Here is a 23,689-nt window from a genome sequence, read left to right on the forward strand (position 1 = left end):
AGTAACAAGGGCTCAGTACTCTCTGATTTGGTGGGACAGCAACAACCTGTTGCTTGGCATGCCCTTTCTTGGGCCCTATCCGCAGGAGACCATCACCACTGATAAATCTCACGTGGGGTTGAGAGTTCTACGAGAGAAAACAGTACAAGGCACCTAGACCTCAACATCAGGGGCACCATATTAACACACTGGAGCTCCTATTTATCAGACTAGTGATGAAAGCATTCCTTCCACTTGTTCAGAGTAAAACCGTACGAATAAAGACAGATGACATGACAGTAATGTTTTACATCCAGAAGCCACGGGGGCACCCACACCCCCAAGTTCTCTGGACTAGCTCAGGAGATTTGGCTTGGGTACCCTGCAACAACATTGATTTGTTGATGGAACGTTTGCCATGTGTGGACAATGACTTTGTGGACCTGCTCAGCAGTTGGTAACAAGTACTTTTCGTGGTGGGGGAATCTCGACCGTAGTCCTGTTCGCTGTTCCTGGGAAAACAAAATACCAAAACATTGCCTTCTGGTACCCACACCTACAGTCCATGGGCAACGCACTGTGGATGAAACGGTCAGGAATATTTGCCTATACTTTTCTGTCTCTGACACCTTGTTCTATACATGGTGCGATAGAATAGGCAGGCGTCAATGACCCTGGTAGTACCAACTTTGGGCAAGACATACCTGGTTTTTAATCCTCCTGGAGCTTTCAGTCAATATTTGGAGGAAGAGAAGGGTGGGTGTGTCAAACTAGACCGCCATCCCTTAGCTGTGTGACTAAAGATAGATGTTCCCCTTCTTCTTTTCCTACTTTTTAAGATCCTACAAAACAAGGGAAAAGTTTTGTGACAATGTTTGTCTTAATTGCCCTTCCGTGTGGTATAGGTGTAGGACATTGTACAATATAATTGTATAATATCCAGAGTTCCCACTTTGTCGTTGAGCCCATCCGAACTAATGGTATGTTACGGTTGAGGGAAAAGCTAGATGATGAATCATGCCACAAAATTGTAGGTGATTGCTTCTTTCTAAAAAGGGGAATCTCCTGAAAATAGATTCTTAGGTATATCAAAGATCAAAATATTTTTCTCACTCAACCACTGGGTGTTGGGAGATAAGTCAATCCCTACAAGACCCTTCCACTCAGGCTGGAATATCTCACTCCACATCAGGATCCACTCACACAAATAGCTGAACTTAATGATCCTACTCCTGAGTTCCTAGAGTTCAGGTACCTCCAGAAGAATGCTTGGTTATCCTGCGGGAAGATTAAAAGCTTCTACTCACACCTGTTACACCGCTAAGTGGAAAAAGTTTCATGTGTTACTCTATCTCTAAACAATCAGATCCCTTTAAAGTTGATCCTGTTCATGCATCACTCAATATCTAAACATTTAGATCCCTCTAAAGTGTTTATCTTGAAAACTTGAATTAGAATTAGCCCTTCAGGCCCTACGTTACACACTACTGTAATAGAGGAACGCATGCAGAGTACACATCATACCTTGAGTGAAAAAGCATTTGTATCCAGATCAAAAGATTTGAGAAATCAAATTTGTATTAGGAAGAACTGATCGTAGATGCACCTGTCCAGGTGTCATGCTTGATATTTGATTACCAGATAAGGCACACTTGAATGCATCCGGTCTATCGGGAAGATGCCATAGAGAACATTCAGGTACAGGTAGTGTACCGTCTACATACAGAAGCCATTGGAAAGAATACACTGGTAAAGCCTGGATTTTGCAGCTACAATATGCATAATTGGCGGTATGGAAATGAAAACACGAGCCCTGCTGCATTGCTTCAGGTAGGACAAGGCCCAGGTGCTTGGTAGGTGATGGGATTAAGACCGCATTGTCTGTGCAGATTTACCTGTTTTCAGAGTAACATGCATGTACATTTTTTCATGGCCAGTAGTAAGGTGGCAGTACCATTGCATTTTCTTTTATTTAGCCAAGCACAATTGTGGTGTACAAGTAGTGCTCAAATCAAAGATGTGAGAGATCAACGGTTTGTGAAATGTTAGTTGAATAAATGAAAAACATAATGCACCACAGATTATTGTATTGTAGCTTTTGCGTACTTTGTTAGCAGCTGATGATGTTTCTTTAATTTTACAGAGGCTATTATCCTAGAGGTGGTGGTGAAGTTGTAGTCCGAACATCACCCGTCAAGAAGTTGACCCCAATAAATTTAACTGACAGAGGCAATGTGACAAAAATATATGGAAGAGCATTTGTTGCTGGTGTGTTGCCATATAAAGTAAGTATGATTATCATAGCATATATAAATGCCGTGAATTTTCAATAATGTCCGTAAGTTGATGTGAAAACTCTCACAGTTCACACATTTTATTATTTTTTAATAAAACAGTGTTTTCATCAAATGTTTGTCGGATTCAGTAAGACATGCCATGTGGTTTTAACACTTTATATTCTTTTTTGGAAATGCTAGATAGCAAAGGATATGGCAACAGCTGCTGTTAGGTGCATCAGAAGAGAAATAAAGGATATATATGTGAATGTACAGCCGATTCAAGAACCTAAAGATCAATCTTTTGGAAACGGAAATGGAATAATGTAAGACAACCAGTTCATTTGTTTGTTTATTTAATGCACTTTAAGTGGTATTTATTTTATGAAGGTAGTGGAAAAATGCTTTGAAAGGGTTTTTTTTTCAGCCCACAAAAATGTTGTATCTTTTGTCGATTTCTAATTTTCTACTTTACTTTAACCATTAATAATCTTTCTGTTAAAAAATATCCTTAATCTGGATGCACTGTGAAAATTTTGCTCACGATCACAGTGCAGCTGTTACCACGCATTACCTTTACCATGCCTCCATTACAACGCTGATGCCTTTAGAACACGTCTTTACCATACAATTCTTTTACCAGGAATTTGCCTTTACCACGCATACCTTTACAACAAAAATGTAAGTATTTAGCAGGTAAGTGTTTTTATTTATATATATATATATATATATATATTTTTTTAAACAAAAGCCTGACGCGTTTCGTGACTGAAGCACTCGGCCGTGAAAGAGCCCCGCTGCGTTGCAGTTCCTGTGCATGTCACCTGGCATGTGCTCTTGGAAACAAGTGTTGGATTCTGGAGGCAGACACGTGCTGTGAGTAGGAAGTGATTCAACACAGCAACCCACTGGGGTATGGATTTGATAATTATTTCAGAGACAGCGCGCCAGCTCACTGGAGCAACACACAGTGCAACTACAGGAGCCAGAAGGCCATGCGTTTGGCCACGCCCATTGGGCAGGACTTCAGATATATAATTTAAGTTGCACCTGTGGCTAAGCTGACCTCTTTTCAACATTGCCTTCGAGAAAGTGCTTCTGTCACGAAACGCGTCAGGCTTTTGTTTTTACTTGGAGCTGTGATCTGTTTTCGCTTCTTATCTCAGCAGCCTTCAGTAAACAAATTCCACAAACTACATTCACTTGTGTGCTGGCTCTTTCAAGGGGGAAACTTTGTGTGACGGATAAAAAAACGTCTGGTCCCGGCCGTGAAAGAGCCCCGCTGCGTTGCAGTTCCTGTGCATGTCACCTGGCATGTGCTCTTGGAAACAAGTGTTAGATTCTGGAGGCAGACAGGTGCTGTGAGTAGGAAGTGATTCAACACAGCAACCCACTGGGGTATGGATTTGATAATTATTTCAGAGACAGCGCGCCAGCTCACTGGAGCAACACACAGTGCAACTACAGGAGCCAGAAGGCCATGTGTTTGGCCACGCCCATTGGGCAGGACTTCAGATATATAATTTAAGTTGCACCTGTGGCTAAGCTGACCTCTTTTCAACATTGCCTTCGAGAAAGTGCTTCAGTCACGAAACGCGTCAGGCTTTTGTTTTTACTTGGAGCTGTGTTCTGTTTTCGCTTCTTATCTCAGCAGCCTTCAGTAAACGAATTCCACAAACTACATTCACTTGTGTGCTGGCTCTTTCAAGGGGGAAACTTTGTGTGATGGATGGATATATATATATATATATATATATATATACACTAGCCTACCCGTCGCGCGTTGCTGCGATCTCAGAAGAAAGGAAAATCAAGGAAACTCGTTATGATAACATTCAATTTACATTGTGTCATTTTTATTGAAACTTATTCATTTTAATATGGAAAACCTTTGAAAGTGTGGCTTGAGCAGTGCGTACTCGATCCGCTTCCAATCTTGATTCTCGTTGCTCTCCTGTTTCATTCGAGTGGGCTTGAGCAGTGCGTAATTGATCAGTTTCCAATCTTGATTCTCGTTGCTTTCCTGTTTCATTCGAGCGGGCTTGAGCAGTGCGTAATCCATCTGTTTCCAATCTTGATTCTCGTTGCTCGTTCGTTTGAGAAGAACGGGCTTGAGCAGTGCGTACTCGATCGCCTTCCAATCTTGATTGTCGTTGCTCGTTCGTTTGAGAATAACGTGCTTGAGCAGTTTGTGTTCGAACAGCTTCTAATCTTGCTTCTTGTTGCTCGTCTGTTTCTGAAGCTTGTAATGCCTTTTTGTTTCGGGCTTCAGATGTAGATCGACCAATCGATTTCCGTTTGGGGGGCATAACTGTCGGCGATGCTCGCAAATTCACTGACAATTTTAGTATTCGAAAGATTATGAGGGTCCTGGGGGCCGATATTTAAAAAGAATTATGCCAGAAACCTTTGCGGGAGTGTACTCAACAACTTCCCAAAGTTTCATGGCGATCGGATGAGTTGTGTAGTAATGCATAAAGGACAAACAGACAGAAAGACATACATTCGTTTTTATATATATATATATGTATATCTTTACTAATAACTTCACTGCCATTTGATGAATGTTCACAAAATTAAGTTTCAGGGTGATTTATGAAGGGGGGGAAGGGGGGGGGGGCTGAGAAAAAGGACCGTCCCAAAATGCTTTTTCCTCATTCAGCGTCTATGGGGATTTTGCACATTTTAGACATAGCTACAGCCCGAATCTCTGAACGGAATTGTAGCACATTGGGCAGAAAGCTAGATCTTGGTCCTCAGATTGTGCTTTTTGTAATTTGGGGTGAATCTCTTCAGTAGTTTGGGAGTTATTAAAGAAAGAAAGACATTTATAGATTACTAGGGACGAAGATCCTCTGCTGATCTGCTGCTACCCACGGATCCGAAGTCCAATTGGAAAAAAAAACAAATCACACACCATACCCCCCCCCCCCCCGTAAGCGTGGAGTTAGGTGCACGCAGGGGGTTGTGGCAAGGCCCTAATGGGTATCCCCCTTGGCCTACAATGAAGGCCGTGCTTGATGGTGATTGTATTAACGTACGATAATTATATATAACTTTATGTAAATAAAATCTACAAATGTACTGAAAAAAAACCTAAAGGTTACAACGACTTTATAATTAGATTGACGTTTTACCCACACAAAGTGCTAGTAATTCAGCAGTTATAGTTATTTTTATAGTTCTACTCATGTGAAGAAACTAACTTGTGTTGTGAAGTAACTTAAGGCCGCAAGTGAAATCTCTTTCACATACGTATAACTATGCTGACTTTCTATGGTTTGTATGGGTAAAACATCAACTTGTAACTTTCGTTGTTTTCAGCGAAAATATATATATTTATAATCTGTTAGGGCAATGCCGTTTACTAAAATGGGTGGGTGTTTTTGGTTGGCAAGGGTATTTTTAGGGTTTAGGATGGGTATAGGTTTTAGGGTGGCAAGGGTATTTTTAAGGTGGATATGGTTTTTGGGTAGTAAGGGTATTTTTAGGGTTTAGGGTGGGTATAGGTTTTTGGGTGGCAAGTGTATTTTTAGGGTGGATATAGGTTGTGGGTGGCAAGGATATTTTCAGGGTTTAGGGTGGGTGTGGGTTTAGGATTTGTGAGATAAGGTGATATATCTCCATATCTCCTCCTGGCGGTCGCCAGTAGGTAGTTATAGTTGGGACCTTTTTTCCATAGGAAATCCGCAACATTCTATCTGGAATAACTTTGGCACCAGTTGACGAATCTTAAGGAAATTTTTAAAACCTGGGGGGCGCTCCAGTCTGCTCCTATCCTGAAAGTCTTGGGGTGATTCGTGAAGCGGGGGCTGAGACAAAAGGGGGGGTCCCAAAACGTGTTTTACCCATGCAATTTTCCATAGGTACGGTTCATCGCGGCTACAGCCCGAATAGCTGAACGGAATTACAACAAATTTGGCAAAGTTGTAGTCCTTGGTTTAGACTTGTGCCTTTTGCTTAAAGGTTGTAAATCCGTTCAGTAGTTCCTGAGAAAATTACAATTAAAAGTACATATATGTCTATGGCCTCGGTGGATGTGCGCATCTTTTGCGGATTATTAGCGCACCGTCCCGATCACGCGCAGAATGCTGATTGGCTGTGAAGTGGTTGTCAACATTCGAAACCAGGAAGTGTTGGCAGCCATTTCGTGCCTTTTTTAAAACCGAGAAATGTGCAGTGGGTGCATGGATACGCCGTAAAAAAAATAAAAACAAAGTGCGGGCTCCTGTGCTTGTTTAAAAATTAGCTACCTGGGAAGGAGAAATCCCGGGGTCTGAAATATTGCATTTGAAGCGGCGGCCGAGAAAAAGGGGGGTCCCAAAACGTGTTTTCCCCATGCAATTTTCCATAGGAATCGTTCATCACGGCTACAGCTCGAAAGGCTGAACGGATTTACACCGCACCGTCCGGATCATGCGCTGAATGCTAATTGGCTGTCAAGTAGTTGTTAATATTCGAAACCAGGAATTGTTGGCAGCCATTTCGTGCCTCGGTAGAAGTGAGGATCTAGAAATTAGTGGGACAAGTGTTCAACACGTATAAAGGGGGCATGTAAGAAATATTTGGATCATCTAGACCTGCTTGGGGGGTCCCAAAAAGTATTTCTTTTTTTTTGTGGAAAAAACTGAGAAAAGTGCGTTGGGTGCATGGATAGGCCGTAATAAAAATAACAAGCATTAGAAATGCAATCGGGCTCGGATTTATTTGAGTTTGAGCTAATAGCATTGTAAATGGTAATGTATTTTTGCTAAGTGTTATGGAGTGTGTTAATGTGGTGGTGGTGGTAGTGGTAGTACTGGTGGTGGTGGTACTGGTAGTACTGGCGGTTGTGTTAGTACTGTTGGTGGTGGTAGTGGTAGTAGTGGTGGCTGTAGTAGTGGTAGTACTGGTGGCTGTAGTAGTGGTAGTACTGGTGGTGGTAGTACTGGTAGTACTGATGTTGGTAGTACTGGTGATGGTGGTGGTACTGGTAGTGGTAGTACTGGTGGTGGTGGTACTGGTAGTGGTAGTACTGGTGGTGGTGGTACTGGTAGTACTGGTGGTGGTACTGGTAGTGGTAGTAGTGGTAGTACTGGAGGTGGTGGTACTGGTAATGGTAGTACTGGTGGTGGTAGTACTGGTGGTGGTAGTACTGGTAGTGGGGGTACTGGTGGTGGTGGTGGTGGTACTGGTAGCAGTAGCATTGGTGGTGGTGGTACTGCTGCCCGTAATACTGGAGTGTGTTAATGTGGTGGTGGTGGTAGTGGTAGTACTGGTGGTGGTGGTACTGGTAGTACTGGCGGTGGTGTTAGTACTGTTGGTGCTGGTAGTGGTAGTACTGGTGGCTGTAGTAGTGGTAGTACTGGTGGCTGTAGTAGTGGTAGTACTGGTGATGGTAGTACTGGTAGTACTGATGGTGGTAGTACTGGTGATGGTGGTGGTACTGGTAGTGGTAGTACTAGTGGTGGTGGTACTGGTAGTGGTAGTACTGGTGGTGGTGGTACTGGTAGTACTGGTGGTGGTACTGGTAGTGGTAGTAGTGGTAGTACTAGAGGTGGTGGTACTGGTAATGGTAGTACTGTTGGTGGTAGTACTGGTGGTGGTAGTACTGGTAGTGGTGGTACTGGTGGTGGTGGTACTGGTAGCGGGAGTACTGGTGGTGGTGGTACTGGTAGCAGTAGCATTGGTGGTGGTGGTACTGCTGCCCGTAATACTGGTAGTGGTAGTACTGGTGGTGGTGGTACTGGTGGTGGTAGTACTGGTGGTGGTAGTGGTACTGGTTGTGGTAGTACTGCTACTGGTAGTACTGGTGGTGGTGGTAGTACTGTTGGTGGTGGTAGTGGTAGTACTGGTGGCTGTAGTAGTGGTAGTACTGGTGGCTGTAGTAGTGGTAGTACTGGTGGTGGTAGTACTGGTAGTACTGGTGGTGTTGGTGGTACTGGTAGTGGTAGTACTGGTGGTGGTGGTACTGGTAGTACTGACGGTGGTGGTACTGGTAGTAGTGGTAGTACTGGAGGTGGTGGTACTGGTAGTGGTAGTACTGTTGGCGGTAGTACTGGTAGCAGTAGCAGTGGTGGTGGTGGTACTGCTGCCCGTAATACTGGTAGTGGTAGTACTGCTGGTGGTGGTACTGGTGGTGGTAGTACTGGTGGTGGTAGTGGTACTGGTTGTAGCAGTACTGGTACTGGTAGTACTGGTGGTGGTGGTAGTACTGTTGGTGGTGGTAGTGGTAGTACTGGTGGCTGTAGTAGTGGTGGTACTGGTGGCTGTAGTAGTAATAGTACTGGTGGTGGTAGTACTGGTAGTACTGATGGTGGTAGTACTGGTAGTACTGGTGGTGGTGGTGGTACTGGTAGTGTTAGTACTGGTGGTGGTGGCTCAGATTTATTGAATTTTGAACTAATGGCATTGTAAATGGCAATGTGTTTTCGTCATGTGTGAAGAAGTGTCTGCACTACCACTCTGCACTACGCACTACCACTCTGCACTACGCACTACGCACTACCACTCTGCACTACGCACTACCACTCTGCACTACGCACTAGCACTCTGCACTCTGCACTACCACTCTGCACTACCACTCTGCACTACGCACTACCACTCTGCACTACCACTCTGCACTACGCACTACTACTCTGCACTCTGCACTACCACTCTGCACTCTGCACTACCACTCTGCACTCTGCACTACCACTCTGCACTACGCACTACCACTCTGCACTACGCAATACCACTCTGCACTACCACTCTGCACTACGCACTACCACTCTGCACTACGCACTACCACTCTGCACTCTGCACTACCACTCTGCACTCTCAAACTGCACTCTGCACTACCACTCTGCACTACGCACTACCACTCTGCACTACCACTCTGCACTACGCACTACCACTCTGCACTACGCACTACCACTCTGCACTACGCACTACCACTCTGCACTACGCACTACCACTCTGCACTACGCACTCCCACTCTGCATTACGCACTACCACTCTGCACTACGCACTACCACTCTGCACTACGCACTACGCACTACCACTCTGCACTACGCACTACCACTCTGCACTACGCACTACCACTCTGCACTACGCACTACCACTCTGCACTACGCCTCTGCACTACGCCTCTGCACTACGCACTACGCCTCTGCACTCTGCACTACGCCTCTGCACTACGCCTCTGCACTACGCACTACCACTCTGCACTACGCACTACCACTCTGCACTACGCCTCTGCACTACGCACTACACCTCTGCACTCTGCACTACGCCTCTGCACTACGCCTCTGCACTCTGCACTACGCCTCTGCACTCTGCACTACGCCTCTGCACTCTGCACTACGCCTCTGCACTACGCCTCTGCACTCTGCACTGCCACTCTGCACTACGCACTACCACTCTGCACTGCCACTACGCACTACCACTCTGCACTACGCCTCTGCACTACGCCTCTGCACTACGCCTCTGCACTACGCCTCTGCACTACGCCTCTGCACTACGCACTACGCCTCTGCACTACGCACTACCACTCTGCACTACGCCTCTGCACTACACACTACGCCTCTGCACTACGCACTACGCCTCTGCACTACGCACTACGCCTCTGCACTCTGCACTACGCCTCTGCACTCTGCACTACGCCTCTGCACTACGCCTCTGCACTCTGCACTACGCACTACCACTCTGCACTACGCACTACCACTCTGCACTACGCCTCTGCACTACGCACTACCACTCTGCACTACGCACTACCACTACGCACTACCACTCTGCACTACGCACTATGCCTCTGCACTACACCTCTGCACTACGCACTACCACTCTGCACTACGCCTCTGCACTACGCACTACCACTCTGCACTACGCCTCTGCACTACGCACTACCACTCTGCACTATGCGTCTGCACTACGCACTACGCCTCTGCACTACGCCTCTGCACTACGCCTCTGCACTACGCCTCTGCACTACGCCTCTGCACTACGCCTCTGCACTACGCCTCTGCACTACGCACTACGCCTCTGCACTACGCCTCTGCACTACGCCTCTGCACTACGCCTCTGCACTACGCCTCTGCACTACGCCTCTGCACTACGCCTCTGCACTACGCCTCTGCACTACGCACTACGCCTCGGCACTACGCCTCTGCACTACGCCTCTGCACTACGCCTCTGCACTACGCCTCTGCACTACGCACTACGCCTCTGCACTACGCACTACGCCTCTGCACTACGCCTCTGCACTACGCACTACGCCTCTGCACTACGCACTACCACTCTGCACTACGCCTCTGCACTACGCACTACCACTCTGCACTACGCCTCTGCACTACGCCTCTGCACTACGCACTACCACTCTGCACTACGCCTCTGCACTACGCTTCTGCACTACGCACTACCACTCTGCACTACGCACTACCACTCTGCACTACGCCTCTGTACTACGCCTCTGCACTACGCACTACCACTCTGCACTACGCCTCTGCACTACGCACTACGCCTCTGCACTACGCACTACCACTCTGCACTACGCACTACCACTCTGCACTACGCACTACCACTCTGCACTACGCCTCTGCACTACGCACTACCACTCTGCACTACGCACTACGCCTCTGCACTACGCCTCTGCACTACCACTCTGCACTACGCACTACGCCTCTGCACTACCACTCTGCACTACGCACTACGCCTCTGCACTACCACTCTGCACTACGCACTACGCCTCTGCACTACGCCTCTGCACTACGCACTACCACTCTGCACTACGCCTCTGCACTACGCACTACGCCTCTGCACTACGCCTCTGCACTACGCACTACCACTCTGCACTACGCCTCTGCACTACGCACTATGCCTCTGCACTACGCACTATGCCTCTGCACTACGCACTACGCCTCTGCACTCTGCACTACGCCTCTGCACTACGCACTACCACTCTGCACTACGCACTACGCACTACCACTCTGCACTACGCCTCTGCACTACGCACTACCACTACGCACTACCACTCTGCACTACGCACTACGCCTCTGCACTACGCCTCTGCACTACGCACTACCACTCTGCACTACGCCTCTGCACTACGCACTACCACTCTGCACTACGCCTCTGCACTATGCACTACGCCTCTGCACTACGCCTCTGCACTACGCACTACCACTCTGCACTACGCCTCTGCACTATGCCCTACCACTCTGCACTACGCACTACCACTCTGCACTACGCCTCTGCACTACGCACTACCATTCTGCACTACGCCTCTGCACTACGCCTCTGCACTACGCCTCTGCACTACGCACTACGCCTCTGCACTACGCACTACGCCTCTGCACTACGCCTCTGCACTACGCACTACGCCTCTGCACTACGCACTACCACTCTGCACTACGCCTCTGCACTACGCACTACCACTCTGCACTACGCCTCTGCACTACGCCTCTGCACTACGCACTACCACTCTGCACTACGCCTCTGCACTACGCTTCTGCACTACACACTACCACTCTGCACTACGCACTACCACTCTGCACTACGCCTCTGCACTACCACTCTGCACTACGCACTACCACTACGCACTACCACTCTGCACTACGCACTACCACTCTGCACTACGCCTCTGCACTACGCCTCTGCACTACGCACTACCACTCTGCACTACGCCTCTGCACTACGCACTACCACTCTGCACTACGCCTCTGCACTACGCACTACGCCTCTGCACTACGCCTCTGCACTACGCACTACGCCTCTGCACTACGCCTCTGCACTACGCACTACGCCTCTGCACTACGCCTCTGCACTCTGCACTATGCCTCTGCACTCTGCACTACGCCTCTGCACTACGCATTACCACTCTGCACTACGCCTCTGCACTACGCCTCTGCACTACGCACTACCACTCTGCACTACGCACTACCACTACGCACTACCACTCTGCACTATGCACTACCACTCTGCACTATGCACTACCACTCTGCACTACGCCTCTGCACTATGCCTCTGCACTACGCACTACCACTCTGCACTACGCCTCTGCACTACGCACTACCACTCTGCACTACGCCTCTGCACTACGCACTACCACTCTGCACTACGCCTCTGCACTACGCACTACGCCTCTGCACTACACACTACGCCTCTGCACTACGCCTCTGAACTCTGCACTACGCCTCTGCACTACGCACTACCACTCTGCACTACGCACTACGCCTCTGCACTACGCACTACCACTCTGCACTACGCCTCTGCACTACGCACTACCACTCTGCACTACGCCTCTGCACTACGCCTCTGCACTACGCACTACGCCTCTGCACTACGCCTCTGCACTACGCCTCTGCACTACGCACTACGCCTCTGCACTACGCACTACGCCTCTGCACTACGCACTACCACTCTGCACTACGCACTACCACTACGCACTACCACTCTGCACTACGCCTCTGCACTACGCACTACCACTCTGCACTACGCCTCTGCACTACGCACTACCACTCTGCACTACGCACTACGCCTCTGCACTACGCCTCTGCACTACGCCTCTGCACTACGCCTCTGCACTACGCACTACCACTCTGCACTACGCACTACGCCTCTGCACTACGCACTACCACTCTGCACTATGCCTCTACACTACGCACTACGCCTCTGCACTACGCCTCTGCACTACGCCTCTGCACTACGCACTACGCCTCTGCACTACGCCTCTGCACTACGCCTCTGCACTACACCCTTGCAAGAGGAAAAAAGACGCCACAGCATTACTGTAAACACACGAGAATACTAGTGTCATTTTACACTGCTCTGTTCCACATTTCTTAATACCGCATGTTCTGGAAAAGCGTAGTTGCAACTCATACGTTCCCAATAGGTGCCCACACAATCTTTCGTAGAGTTCGACTCTTCGCTAATGGTCATTCACTTGTCAAAGAATCCCATATCCAAAAACAGAATAGAAACAACAACAAAAATAGATTGCGGTGCACATTTAATTTATTTAACTATCAGTTACAAAGACTTTTATACTACAAGTGATTAACTGTTATCCCTGACCCCTCCCGCATTTGCCTGCTCTCCTCGGGAGATCCATACCTTCAACAAGAGCCCACTGCAAGGAACAGGACAGCCATTCGACACAGTCTACGATTTTACAAAGACCCCTCGCGCCTGGAAAAAGATGCCCCTACAGCGCACGCGGACACTCACTGAAGAGATCAGATGACTTTTTTGTATGCAATGCAATGGTGAACGCGCTCGCACCATCTGGATTGCATTACACGGGCGCTCTGACAGCTCCTAATTAAGATTAATAGGTCTGCCGTGCTCGTTCTCGCACAGAATATGCCACATCGGGCACGCGTAAATTACTTACAGCCTATCACGTCAACGCTACTAAATACACAGCACAGCGAAGACTAATCACCATTCAGATAATAAAAAAAATAAGGAATGTGTCTTTCCAGAGCCCTTAACACACTTTTTTTTCTTTCTGTACTAATAGGATCTCGGCGCTCCGCCCCGAGCCCTAAAAACGAAGCAGGGCTATTGTGTTTGTTTTTAAAATTGGCAACCTGGGGGGGCCGAATCCCAGGGTCTAAAATATTTCCTTTGATGGTGGTCCAGAGGGGCTCGGTAGCCCGGGGACCGCCATTCCTCGGTGCTACAAAATAAATGGGTAAGGGAGCTCAAAGGTCCGTGTAAGCCCCGGGGATTACCACCCTCCGGGGCTTTTCATATTTTGAGAGGGGGGCCACGTGGTCTCCATTCTGTAGCAGTCTACAGCCTTGGGGAATACCACCCCCAGGAACGGCTCCTGCTGTGTCTCGGGGTGTCTACCCCCGGGACACTGCTGTTTGCTATGGCAGGGTGGGAGTCAAGGTTCCCGCTGTGTCATAGCAAGCTTGAGGGCATATTAACAAGTGCCATTTCACCGCAATAAAAAAAAAAAAAGCCAAAAATGCGGTGAAAATTATATCGCCCTATTAACTAGGTGACGCTAAGATGCACTAATGCATGTTAGCAGCCGGTTTGCTAAGGGCTCGCCTCGTATCTCCAATGAGTTGCAATGTAGGCGTTCTCAGTGGCAAGGTAGGTGTTCCTATGAGAATATAAAAAGGAAGAGGAAGGTATGACAATAGCGTTGTATTTACAAGGCGGCCCTGGATTTGAGGACCGATAGGAAAACTCTCGCTAATTGCGGTTTATGTTGGATCCTAACATCTGTTCTGAAGTAGACTTAGGCATGTTTAATATGCGAGGTGGATTGATATGTTGAGTCCACAGTCTTATATTAATAAGCTTTTCACATGCGAACATAAATTATCGCTGTATTTCTCGCGATATTGGGGGCATATTTACAAGGAAAGCGTTAAAATTATCGTCGCTTTAGCGTTAGGAAAGTGTCGTTAAAGCGGCCATAATGGCTTAATATTAGGCTTTTAAGAATTTGTGAGAATTCCAATAAAAGCTCAGGTTTACACCAGAACATGTTAATGCTGTGCTTGATAATATGCCCCAAGTTTGCTATTACAGGGTGAGAGCCTCAGCTCTCACTCTTGCATAGCAAACAGCAATGTTGAAAAAATCTTTCAGTAAGATAACAAAGGATTTTGAAGTCTATTATTGCCGTTTTAGTTGTAGTTTGCTGCCGAAAAAGCGGCGACAATTTTAACACCGTCCTTGTAAATATGCCGCTAAGTTTTGGAATGTCGACAGTCCCGTATCCCACTTAAATAGGCACGAAGTATTTGGTGAAGTGCATTTTGAAACTTGATGCAACACTGTCTAATTGTGATCGATAAAGAATTCGAAGAGTTGTGTACTTTTGCTCGTAATGTGCATGGGGCAGATTTACAAGTTCCTTGCGTCACTATTGCATCAATTTTAACATGGGAAAAGTGATGTGAAAGTGGTGCAAGGGACTTGTAAATCTGCACACAGTGTTCTGTCTTAGTTTGCTTTCCTTTCTGTCATGTAGAGGATCCTGGGTAAATATAACAGTTTCTGTACAGCCAGTACCTTTCAACCCTACCCCCAAACTGTTTACTGCCTGTTACCATAGTAACAGTTCATGGAACACTTAACTGAGCACACAGGTCACAAGTTCACCACACAATGTTACTAATACAAACAGTTACTAAGCTTGAGTTTTTTAAATTTTCCATAGGAACCGTTAATCGCTGCTACAGACTCTTGTAAAGAGCTGGTAAAGAGATAGCCTCAGTATTATACTTCTAATTATAAACATCATTTCTATTTTTAATTGTTTAATTGTTTTCTAAGCATATGATTATCACACTAGCTAATAGTGAAATGTCAGAAAAAGAAGACATGTACTTTTATTTAATGAACTTTTATTAAAACAACAATAAATAACTAGAAACGTAACTTTAAAATAACAATATAATACATTACTAGAAACATAACTTTAGCATAACAATATAATAAACAAAATGTTCATTGGACTCCAATGGAAGGAGGGTAGGTAACCTGCAAAACAAAAATGAAAATATGTGTTTAAAATTAGATCGATGTGACTGAAGGAGGTCAAAGATCCCAAAGTAAGGTAACACTTGGCAATATTTGTTAATTTGCACGTCTTCAGTGTGCCGGATACATTCCACCTCTCTTATAGGCCCGCGTTAAAGAGGTGTCTGTACGAAAGTGCCTACTGTGTCAGATTTACAGTATGGGCTAATAGGTCTTTAAAATGATTCAGAGATGAGACAGAATTAGATGAGAGATCACGTCATTATGCCGGACAATATTCTTTATTTAGAACGCATTTAATCGGAGGCATTGTGTATCTAGGCCGCCTTGCTTACCTTGTGTAAACACTGTGGCGAACAACTTGAACTCTGCTTTGGTTCTACACTGCAGACTGTATTAAATTCAGCCTTAATTTTTTTATCGGCAAGGTGGACAGCAGCATCCATAAGTTCAAAAGAGAAACAATGAGAGAGAGAGAGAGAAAGAGAGAAAAAACTACATTTAACGTGTGAGAGAGAGAAAGTAATAGATGGAGCAGTTAATTCTGGAGAAAATCTTTGTAGCTCACCTTTTTGCCTCCGTTGTGTGTCCAGGCACGTGTCGGTTCATAGTGCACCCTCAAGTGTAATGATCTGAAAGATCGTATAGAGTTAGTAATAGCAGAGTACATACAACTGCACAAGTATATTTCTGCTTTGTCTTTGCACACTCAGGATACAGTATCTCATCAACTTCCACTGCAAGGAGGTGTCTGTACGCTCTTTTTCTCCCAAAGTACTATACCCCATGCACTCCCACTGCATAGCGGTGAGTTCTCATTACTGCATACCCAGACTGTTGCACCCCATTGACTCCCAGAGTCTGGAGGTGAGTGCCTTTTCTTGCGCACTCAGGGGCAGATTTACAAGCTCCTTGCGCCACTTTTGCGTCACTTTTCCCATGTTAAAACTGATGCAAAAGTGGCGCAAGGGGCTTGTAAATCTGTCCCTCATACTGTTGCAACCTATCCATTCTCACTGCCTGGAGGTAATTGTACATTCCTACGCAGTCAAGCTGCTGCACACCACCCACTCTCTCCCCCCACAGGTGACTTCTCGTTGCTTCGGAAACAGGCTTCTTTGCTCACCTTGTGCCATTGGCGTGATTCAAAGAGGGTGCACCACGTGTCGAAGCAGCCTTCTCAGACGTTGTTACGATGGCCACGCATCATCGCAGTATCCTCGAACCTTGAGCTTTGGAGGTGTTGGGGGGGGGGGTGCCAATTTGTGAAACACAACCTAAAAGTTAAAATGGAAGTTAACATTGTGTGTCATTTCTTTATCAAAGGAGAGAGGAAGTGAAAGGAAAAAGAATATTCGCAGCTCACCTTTCTGTCAGCGGTGTTTCTTTCACCACGTGCCATGACATAATGCACCCTGAAGCTTTACATTTAAAAGATAGTAAAAGAAAGAGGTTATGATTGGTAATTGTTACTATCTTAATGTGGAGTAGAATTACATCTCCCTTGCACACACCTTCCCTCCCGCATTTAAAAAAAAAAACTATTTGTACAGTTCCAACTTGTTTAATAGGCTTCGATTTTTGTACATTTACTATATTAGTAATGTTTTTTATCCGGTTGTGAAAGCAAGTGGTGCGCAGTGATACACGTGGTTTCGATCATCGCAAGCGACGGACATTTGACCGATATATAAATACTTTCCTGCTATTGGAAAAAAAGTACACATGCAATAGGATACGGTTAATTTGACTGCGTACGCCTAAATCGTTGCGTCGCCTTTTTGTATCAAGTCTGCTGCACCTCATCTACTCCCTCCGCTGCGCACCCAGGCCTGACTGCTCACCATTTCATGGACAGGGCACCTTCTACGTCATGCAGTCCCGCTCTGCCACCAAGAAGCCTCACATATGGTGCCGAGTCTTGATATCGCTATGGCTAACGACATACTCGTACTCCCATCATCATCGCAGGTTGCTCACACGCTCAGTCCTTGCGGTACGAATAACTCCGTGACCAAAGAGGCCACGCACGTAGTGGTGGGCCCCCCTGCTCGGTGGTTCAGACCTACATGAGGCGTCCGAACCACTAGGACGGGCCATCACAGCACTTGTGATGGGAGCAACGCTAAAATGGCGTAGAGCACGTGCGCCCCATCTTTTTTATTGGTAGGGTCACTTGTGTAGCGACGTATGTGCTGGATGGGTATGGTGTGGGTGTATAGCAGCCATGATGGAGTGTGTGTGTCGTTCTGACAACTAGACCTGGAACTAAGAAATCACTACAATGGAAATCTGGGCCATGTACGTACCGTTGTTGTGTTTTCCTGGAAGCGTAAGCGGAGTGGGCTGGACTGAGGTATGCCAGTGCTGCGGAGTGGGCTGTGAACGATGACTCCGGAGCTATGGGTGTTGTTCCATTGTGAGCTATATGAAAAACTACTGATTTGGGTGTCTGTGTTGTAGTGCTGCCGTCACCCGGTTCTTACACGCAAATGCGTCATTATGTTTGTAAAGGCCCACAATATGGCTAACATGGAAGGTACGGGGTTTCACTGACCCTTTATTGATCCATAGATGCACACATAAAAGATGGTGGACATGACGCATTTCTGCGAATATGAATGTTTGTTGTACATTCAGTAGAGTGTTGTAGCTCTAGTAATACAGTTCTGTGAGAGGTTTAGGTTGCACTTTTTAGCACATGAAGAACAGATAATGTATATATACGTATGTGGTCATTCGGGTATACTGTCGAACTTGGTGCTGGAAATCAGTGTTCGTGGCTCGGAGTCGCGTCCACATCCTGGTATTGTAGAGTAATGACGTAATCAACACGTGCCTGAAAATGTACTGTAGTTACGGTGGTCATGTAAATTGTTGATATAGTTTTAGGTCGACTTCGCGCTATATAAATATGCTAAAAAAAAAAGCAAAAAAACAAGAAATAGTATATATTTATAAATTGACTATACAGTTTCTGTGCAGTACTGTAATGAAACACATTGTACATTCGTATCTGTAGAATGAGCGAGAGAAAGTTATATAATTGAAGTTTTTGTTATTGGCAGAGGTAAGATGGTTGCATACGCTGTTTACGGCACAATATAATGTGGTAGGGCGCAGGAGCAGCATTTTACAAACATAATAACTACACAGACACAGATAGATAGTTGAAGTGGGTACGGGCGCGTTTGCTCGACTCCATTTTATCACATTGCTGTTGGTAACAAGTAGAATAGTAATCATGATATCATACAGATATTCAATCATAAACGGTTTATGACTTCTGCTGTACAAAGGTAGGAGCACTATATGTGAAATTATACACAAGATTCTATTGTAAAGTGTTCATGAGTTGTGGTACACTGAGGTAGGGGCGATTTATGTGGAGCCTGCGATGATGCGTGGTTCAGGAAGAGCGCACTGGTATGAATGTCTTTTTGCAACAGAATTTTGCCTTAAAAAGGCCACGTGGCGATTATTTATGGTGCACTGAGTTAGTGGTAACGTATGGTGCTCAGCGTGTTGCCTACTGGACTGCATCATTTGTAATCACGATTGAAATAAAAGATGAAACATGTATGGAATACATTGTCGAAATATGTATGTTTCAGGGACATTATAGTTCAAGTTGTGCCCTGTGGTGTCCGCTGTGTAGACTACCATTGAGTGTGTCTTTACACTTGCAGCGTGAATTTTGTTTTTCAACTAAACCTAGGACTGATATAAAAGAAGTTTTTGAAGGAAGGCTACTAAAGGGATATTGTATAGGATTTGGTAGACATTTTACTTTGTTTGGTACTGCACTCTGTAAATAATGAGTGAAGAGTCAGTTGAATTCTGCCTGAATATGGCCATGTGGCGATGAATTATGGTGCACTGAGTTAGTAGTACCTTTGGGACTGAGCGTGTACGTATCCTGCGATCATTCATGGTCTGGGCAGGCCGCACTGGGGATAATGTTTTTTGACTACTGAATTTTGCCTTAATAAAGCCCCGTGGCCATTATTTATGCTGTACTGAGTTAGTGGTACGTCTGGTGTTTAGCGTGTGCTCACCCTGCGATGATGCGTGGTCTGAATGGGCTGCACTGAAAGCATTGGCTGTTGCATACACTGGACTGCATGTACTTTGGGGGGGGGGTGAGTACCATCGATGGTTATCAATTCTTCAGCAACCAAATCATCAGAATCAGATGATTCTTCCAGTGGTGTAGCTGTTTTTGTCTCCAAAAAAGAAATTCAGTTTTCCAATGAAGAAAATGTGAGGTTCAAATTGTGATCTGTGCTGTCAGCAGGGTAGATTGCCATTAAGTGTGCCTTTGCACTTGCAGCGTGAATTTTATTATTCAACTAAATCTATAACTGATATAAAAGAAGGTTTTGAAGGAAGCATACTAAAGGGATATTGTATAGGTTTGATAGGTGTTATACTTAGTTTGGTATTGTACTCTGCAAATAATGAATCAATAGTCTATTTAATTGTGAGTTCTGATGACCGCAGTGTAGGCAGGAGGCAGCGGTTAGCAAGAGCCCACGGCCACGTGGAGTTGAGTAGACCTGCACAGTATTGGTAATTTAGCATGTGTGCAACCAGCAATGATAAGTGGTACACAGAGTTAGTGGCACCTGAAGCAACAATGTTAATAAAATCAAGTTTTCTTATAAATACTTTTTGTCCTTTTACGGGAGTAAGTTGCAGTACATCTCCAAAAACTATGATATGTTTTTCTTTAAATAAGACATCTGAGTCAATACGGCTATAGTATAGATTCAAAGCTGAATTGAAGTTGTGAACCCTGCTGTCCGCACTGTAGATGGAAAGCAGTAGTCAGTACAGATATCGTCGAATGATTGTCAGTTATTTTAACAAAATTTAAATACATACAGTACAATTGTCTCTGCCTTAAATAAATCAAGGCTGAATTTCCTACTGTCCGTAGTGTAGATGCAAAGCTGAATTCAAGTTGTGAACCCTGCTGTCCGCAGTGTAGATCTTAGGCTGCACTGCATTATCTGTAATGTACTCCATAAATTGACTGTTTCATACGGGACTGCATGAACTGGTATCAAGTGGTGAACACTGTTGATCGTAGTGTGTTTCACATTCTGTGTGAACGCTCCTGAGGCGGAAGCCGGGAGACTGTGTGCCCTTAACCCTCTTATTTTTAAATTGCCTGTTTTTAAAAATTGTAAAGTGCATTGCGCTATTTGTATTTTAATCGGAGGGCTGATCTGCCCTAGCTCCACTATGTTCCCGATCCCCTGCCCTCGCGCAGCAGATTGCTTGCTGACGCCGGACTGTAAAGGGGCAAGCCGCCATCTTGGGGGAAATTGGAGGGGTGCGGACTAGTTGATAATCTTTCCGCCCTCCTCACGCCCTATAAATGTGTATAGGACCTCGTCCGCGCAGCGGGCGCGCCAAAGGCAAGCCCGTCTGCGCCCGTCCGCGTCAGTCCTGCGCCTCTCGCCAGAGATGCTGGTGGAAATTGGCCAGGTAGGCGAGCTTACTCTAGAAATGAGCTGCTTAACTTGCGCCCTTCTATATTTCAGGACTGTGCCGCCCCCTTTGATCCCATGAGTGGCCCGGTTACATGCTCTTGTGATCAATTTAGTCTTCCGGTTCCTACTACTATAGGAGCCTTTATTACTTCCTCTGCACAGCAACAATTGAAAGTGCTCCAGTTAAATGTGAGATCTTTACCGAAGCACCATGCGGAAATATTCGATCTCATAGTGGACGAATCTCCTGATATCCTTTTCATTACTGAAACCTGGATGAGTGATGATCTTACGACTATTCCTAACCTAGCACTTCCGCCTGGATATTCGATTACTCTGATAAACAGGGCATCGAGAGGGGGTGGCATTGCTGTGATTACTAGAATAGTCTACTCCTGCTCTTTTGAGAAGATTAATCTAAAAGGGGATGAATGTGGACATTTTAACATCCTTGTTAACGCTCATTTTACTTTCTCGGGTTTATTAATATACAGACCCCCTGGACCTATGTGCGGGTTTAATACATCTCTCCTGGAGATCGTGGAAGCCTTTGCTATGAGATCAGCCAACTTTAGTATTTTGGGTGACCTCAACCTTCACTTTGAGATGGAGTATGAACCGTTGGTCTGCACTCTGATTGCTGATCTAGCAGCCTTCCAGCTCTTCCAATTAGTTAAAGGTCCCACACACAATGGAGGTCATACGCTAGATCCAATCTTTACGAATAATAAATCATCCAGCTCCCACGCCTATTGCCTGGTCAGATCATGCTATGGTTGAACTGACTTTTTGTATATCTACCCCTGACAAATGCAAAACTCAAAGAGCCGTACGCAAAAGGCCCTGGCGTAAACTCCGCTTAGCGAACTTTCACGCCCTTCTGGAAACTGATCCTTTGGACCCCTATTCTGACGTTGAATCAGGATACGACTTGTTCTGCACCTGGCTTACCCGGGCACTGGATAGACTCATCCCAGTAACCTGGAGTATGAGACGTACACAGGGCGCCAATCCCTGGTACAACGATACTTTGGCGGGCCTCAAAAAGATATGTAAGAGATATGAACGCGACTGGAGAAAAGACTACTCCACCGAGAAAAAGGTCTGCTATTTAAAACCACTCAAATTATATCACAAAGCCATCTGTAGGACTCGGGCAGTATACTATGCCACCGAAATAAAAATTAGCCCCAACCCAGCTACGGTGATCTTTAAAATTCTTAAGGAACTTAACACCAAGAAATCCGCTGCCCATACTGTTACTTCAGCGGCTCAATGTGAGGAGATAGCCTCCTTCTTTGTGGAAAAGATCCGGGGCATCTACCTAGCCTTCACTCCTGAGATTCAGCCCTGCGGTGGCGTAGGCAAGAGACTCAGTCCTGTTTCTAGGTTATCAGCTATCCCCGAAATCTCTGATGAAAGGTTCGATCAGCTCACTAAGCTCATTAAATCAGGTTCCCCGATGGACCCTCTTAAGCCTGCCCAATTTAGAGACTCTTCTCTCTACTGTTTTGCCCCATTACATAGCCTTATTAATGCCTCCTTTTCACCGCAACTGTGCCTGCTAAATGGATACAGGCATGGGTCTCCCCTATACTAAAAAAGTCCACCTTAAACCCTCGGAAGCCCGAAAACTTTAGACCTATATCGTTGCTTCCCTGGGCCACTAAGATCGCTGAGGCCCATGTAAATTCCATCCTTACTAATGTTTTAAACTCCAATGACACCCTGGATGATACTCAGCACGGATTTCGTGCCGGTCATAGCACGGAGACGGCGCTCCTGGCTATGAGGGAGCATCTTCGAGCCTCTCTTGACCAGGGCCAAACGGCGGCACTGATCCTCCTGGATCTCAGTGCCGCGTTTGACACTGTATCCCACCAGATCCTGCTCCGCCGGCTTGAAGAGGCAGGGATCACTGATATGGCTCTTGCTTGGTTCAGGTCTTTCCTGACCAACAGATCATTTTGTGTTTCTACTCCTCCCTTCCTCTCCAAGGCGTACTCTATTGAGCAGGGGGTTCCTCAGGGCTCGGCATTGAGCCCCACCCTGTTCAATTTGTATGTTCAGCCGTTAGCTGCTGTCGCCAAAGCGTGGGACCTTAACATCGTGTCATACGGTGACGACACGCAGCTAGTGGTCGCCCTATCGGAAAGAGATGCTATGGATCATCTCAAATTTAAGTCAGGCCTGGCTGCTGTAGCAGAGTGGCTAACAGCCAACTGTCTACAACTCAATGCCGCCAAGACGGAGGTGCTATTGGTGGGCAGAAACCCGGAACTCTGGGGAGACCACTGGTGGCCTTCTAATTTAAGAAAAGCTCCTACACCTAAGCCAGAAGTAAAGAACCTGGGAAACTGGTTAGACTCAGCATTAGGTTTTACTATTCAAACTAAAAAAGTTGCTGCTACTTGCTTCGGCATACTACGTAGTTTGAAAGCAGTTTTTACATTTTTTTGACCC

The 23,689-nt window shown here is 46.1% G+C and overlaps 1 protein-coding gene across 1 annotated transcript in view; it reads left to right on the plus strand.

Moving 5' to 3' along the window:
* RTCA (RNA 3'-terminal phosphate cyclase) overlaps positions 1-23,689 on the plus strand; it is a 145,137-nt gene that overhangs the window by 37,700 nt on the left and 83,748 nt on the right. The window contains exons 7-8 of the mRNA XM_078644535.1: positions 2,123-2,264; positions 2,457-2,581. Of these exons, the coding sequence (XP_078500661.1) occupies positions 2,123-2,264; positions 2,457-2,581 (267 nt within the window). The remainder of the gene's footprint in view (positions 1-2,122; positions 2,265-2,456; positions 2,582-23,689) is intronic.

Source organism: Lissotriton helveticus, chromosome 1_1, assembly GCF_964261635.1.
Source record: "Lissotriton helveticus chromosome 1_1, aLisHel1.1, whole genome shotgun sequence".
NCBI classification, from domain to species: domain Eukaryota; kingdom Metazoa; phylum Chordata; class Amphibia; order Caudata; family Salamandridae; genus Lissotriton; species Lissotriton helveticus.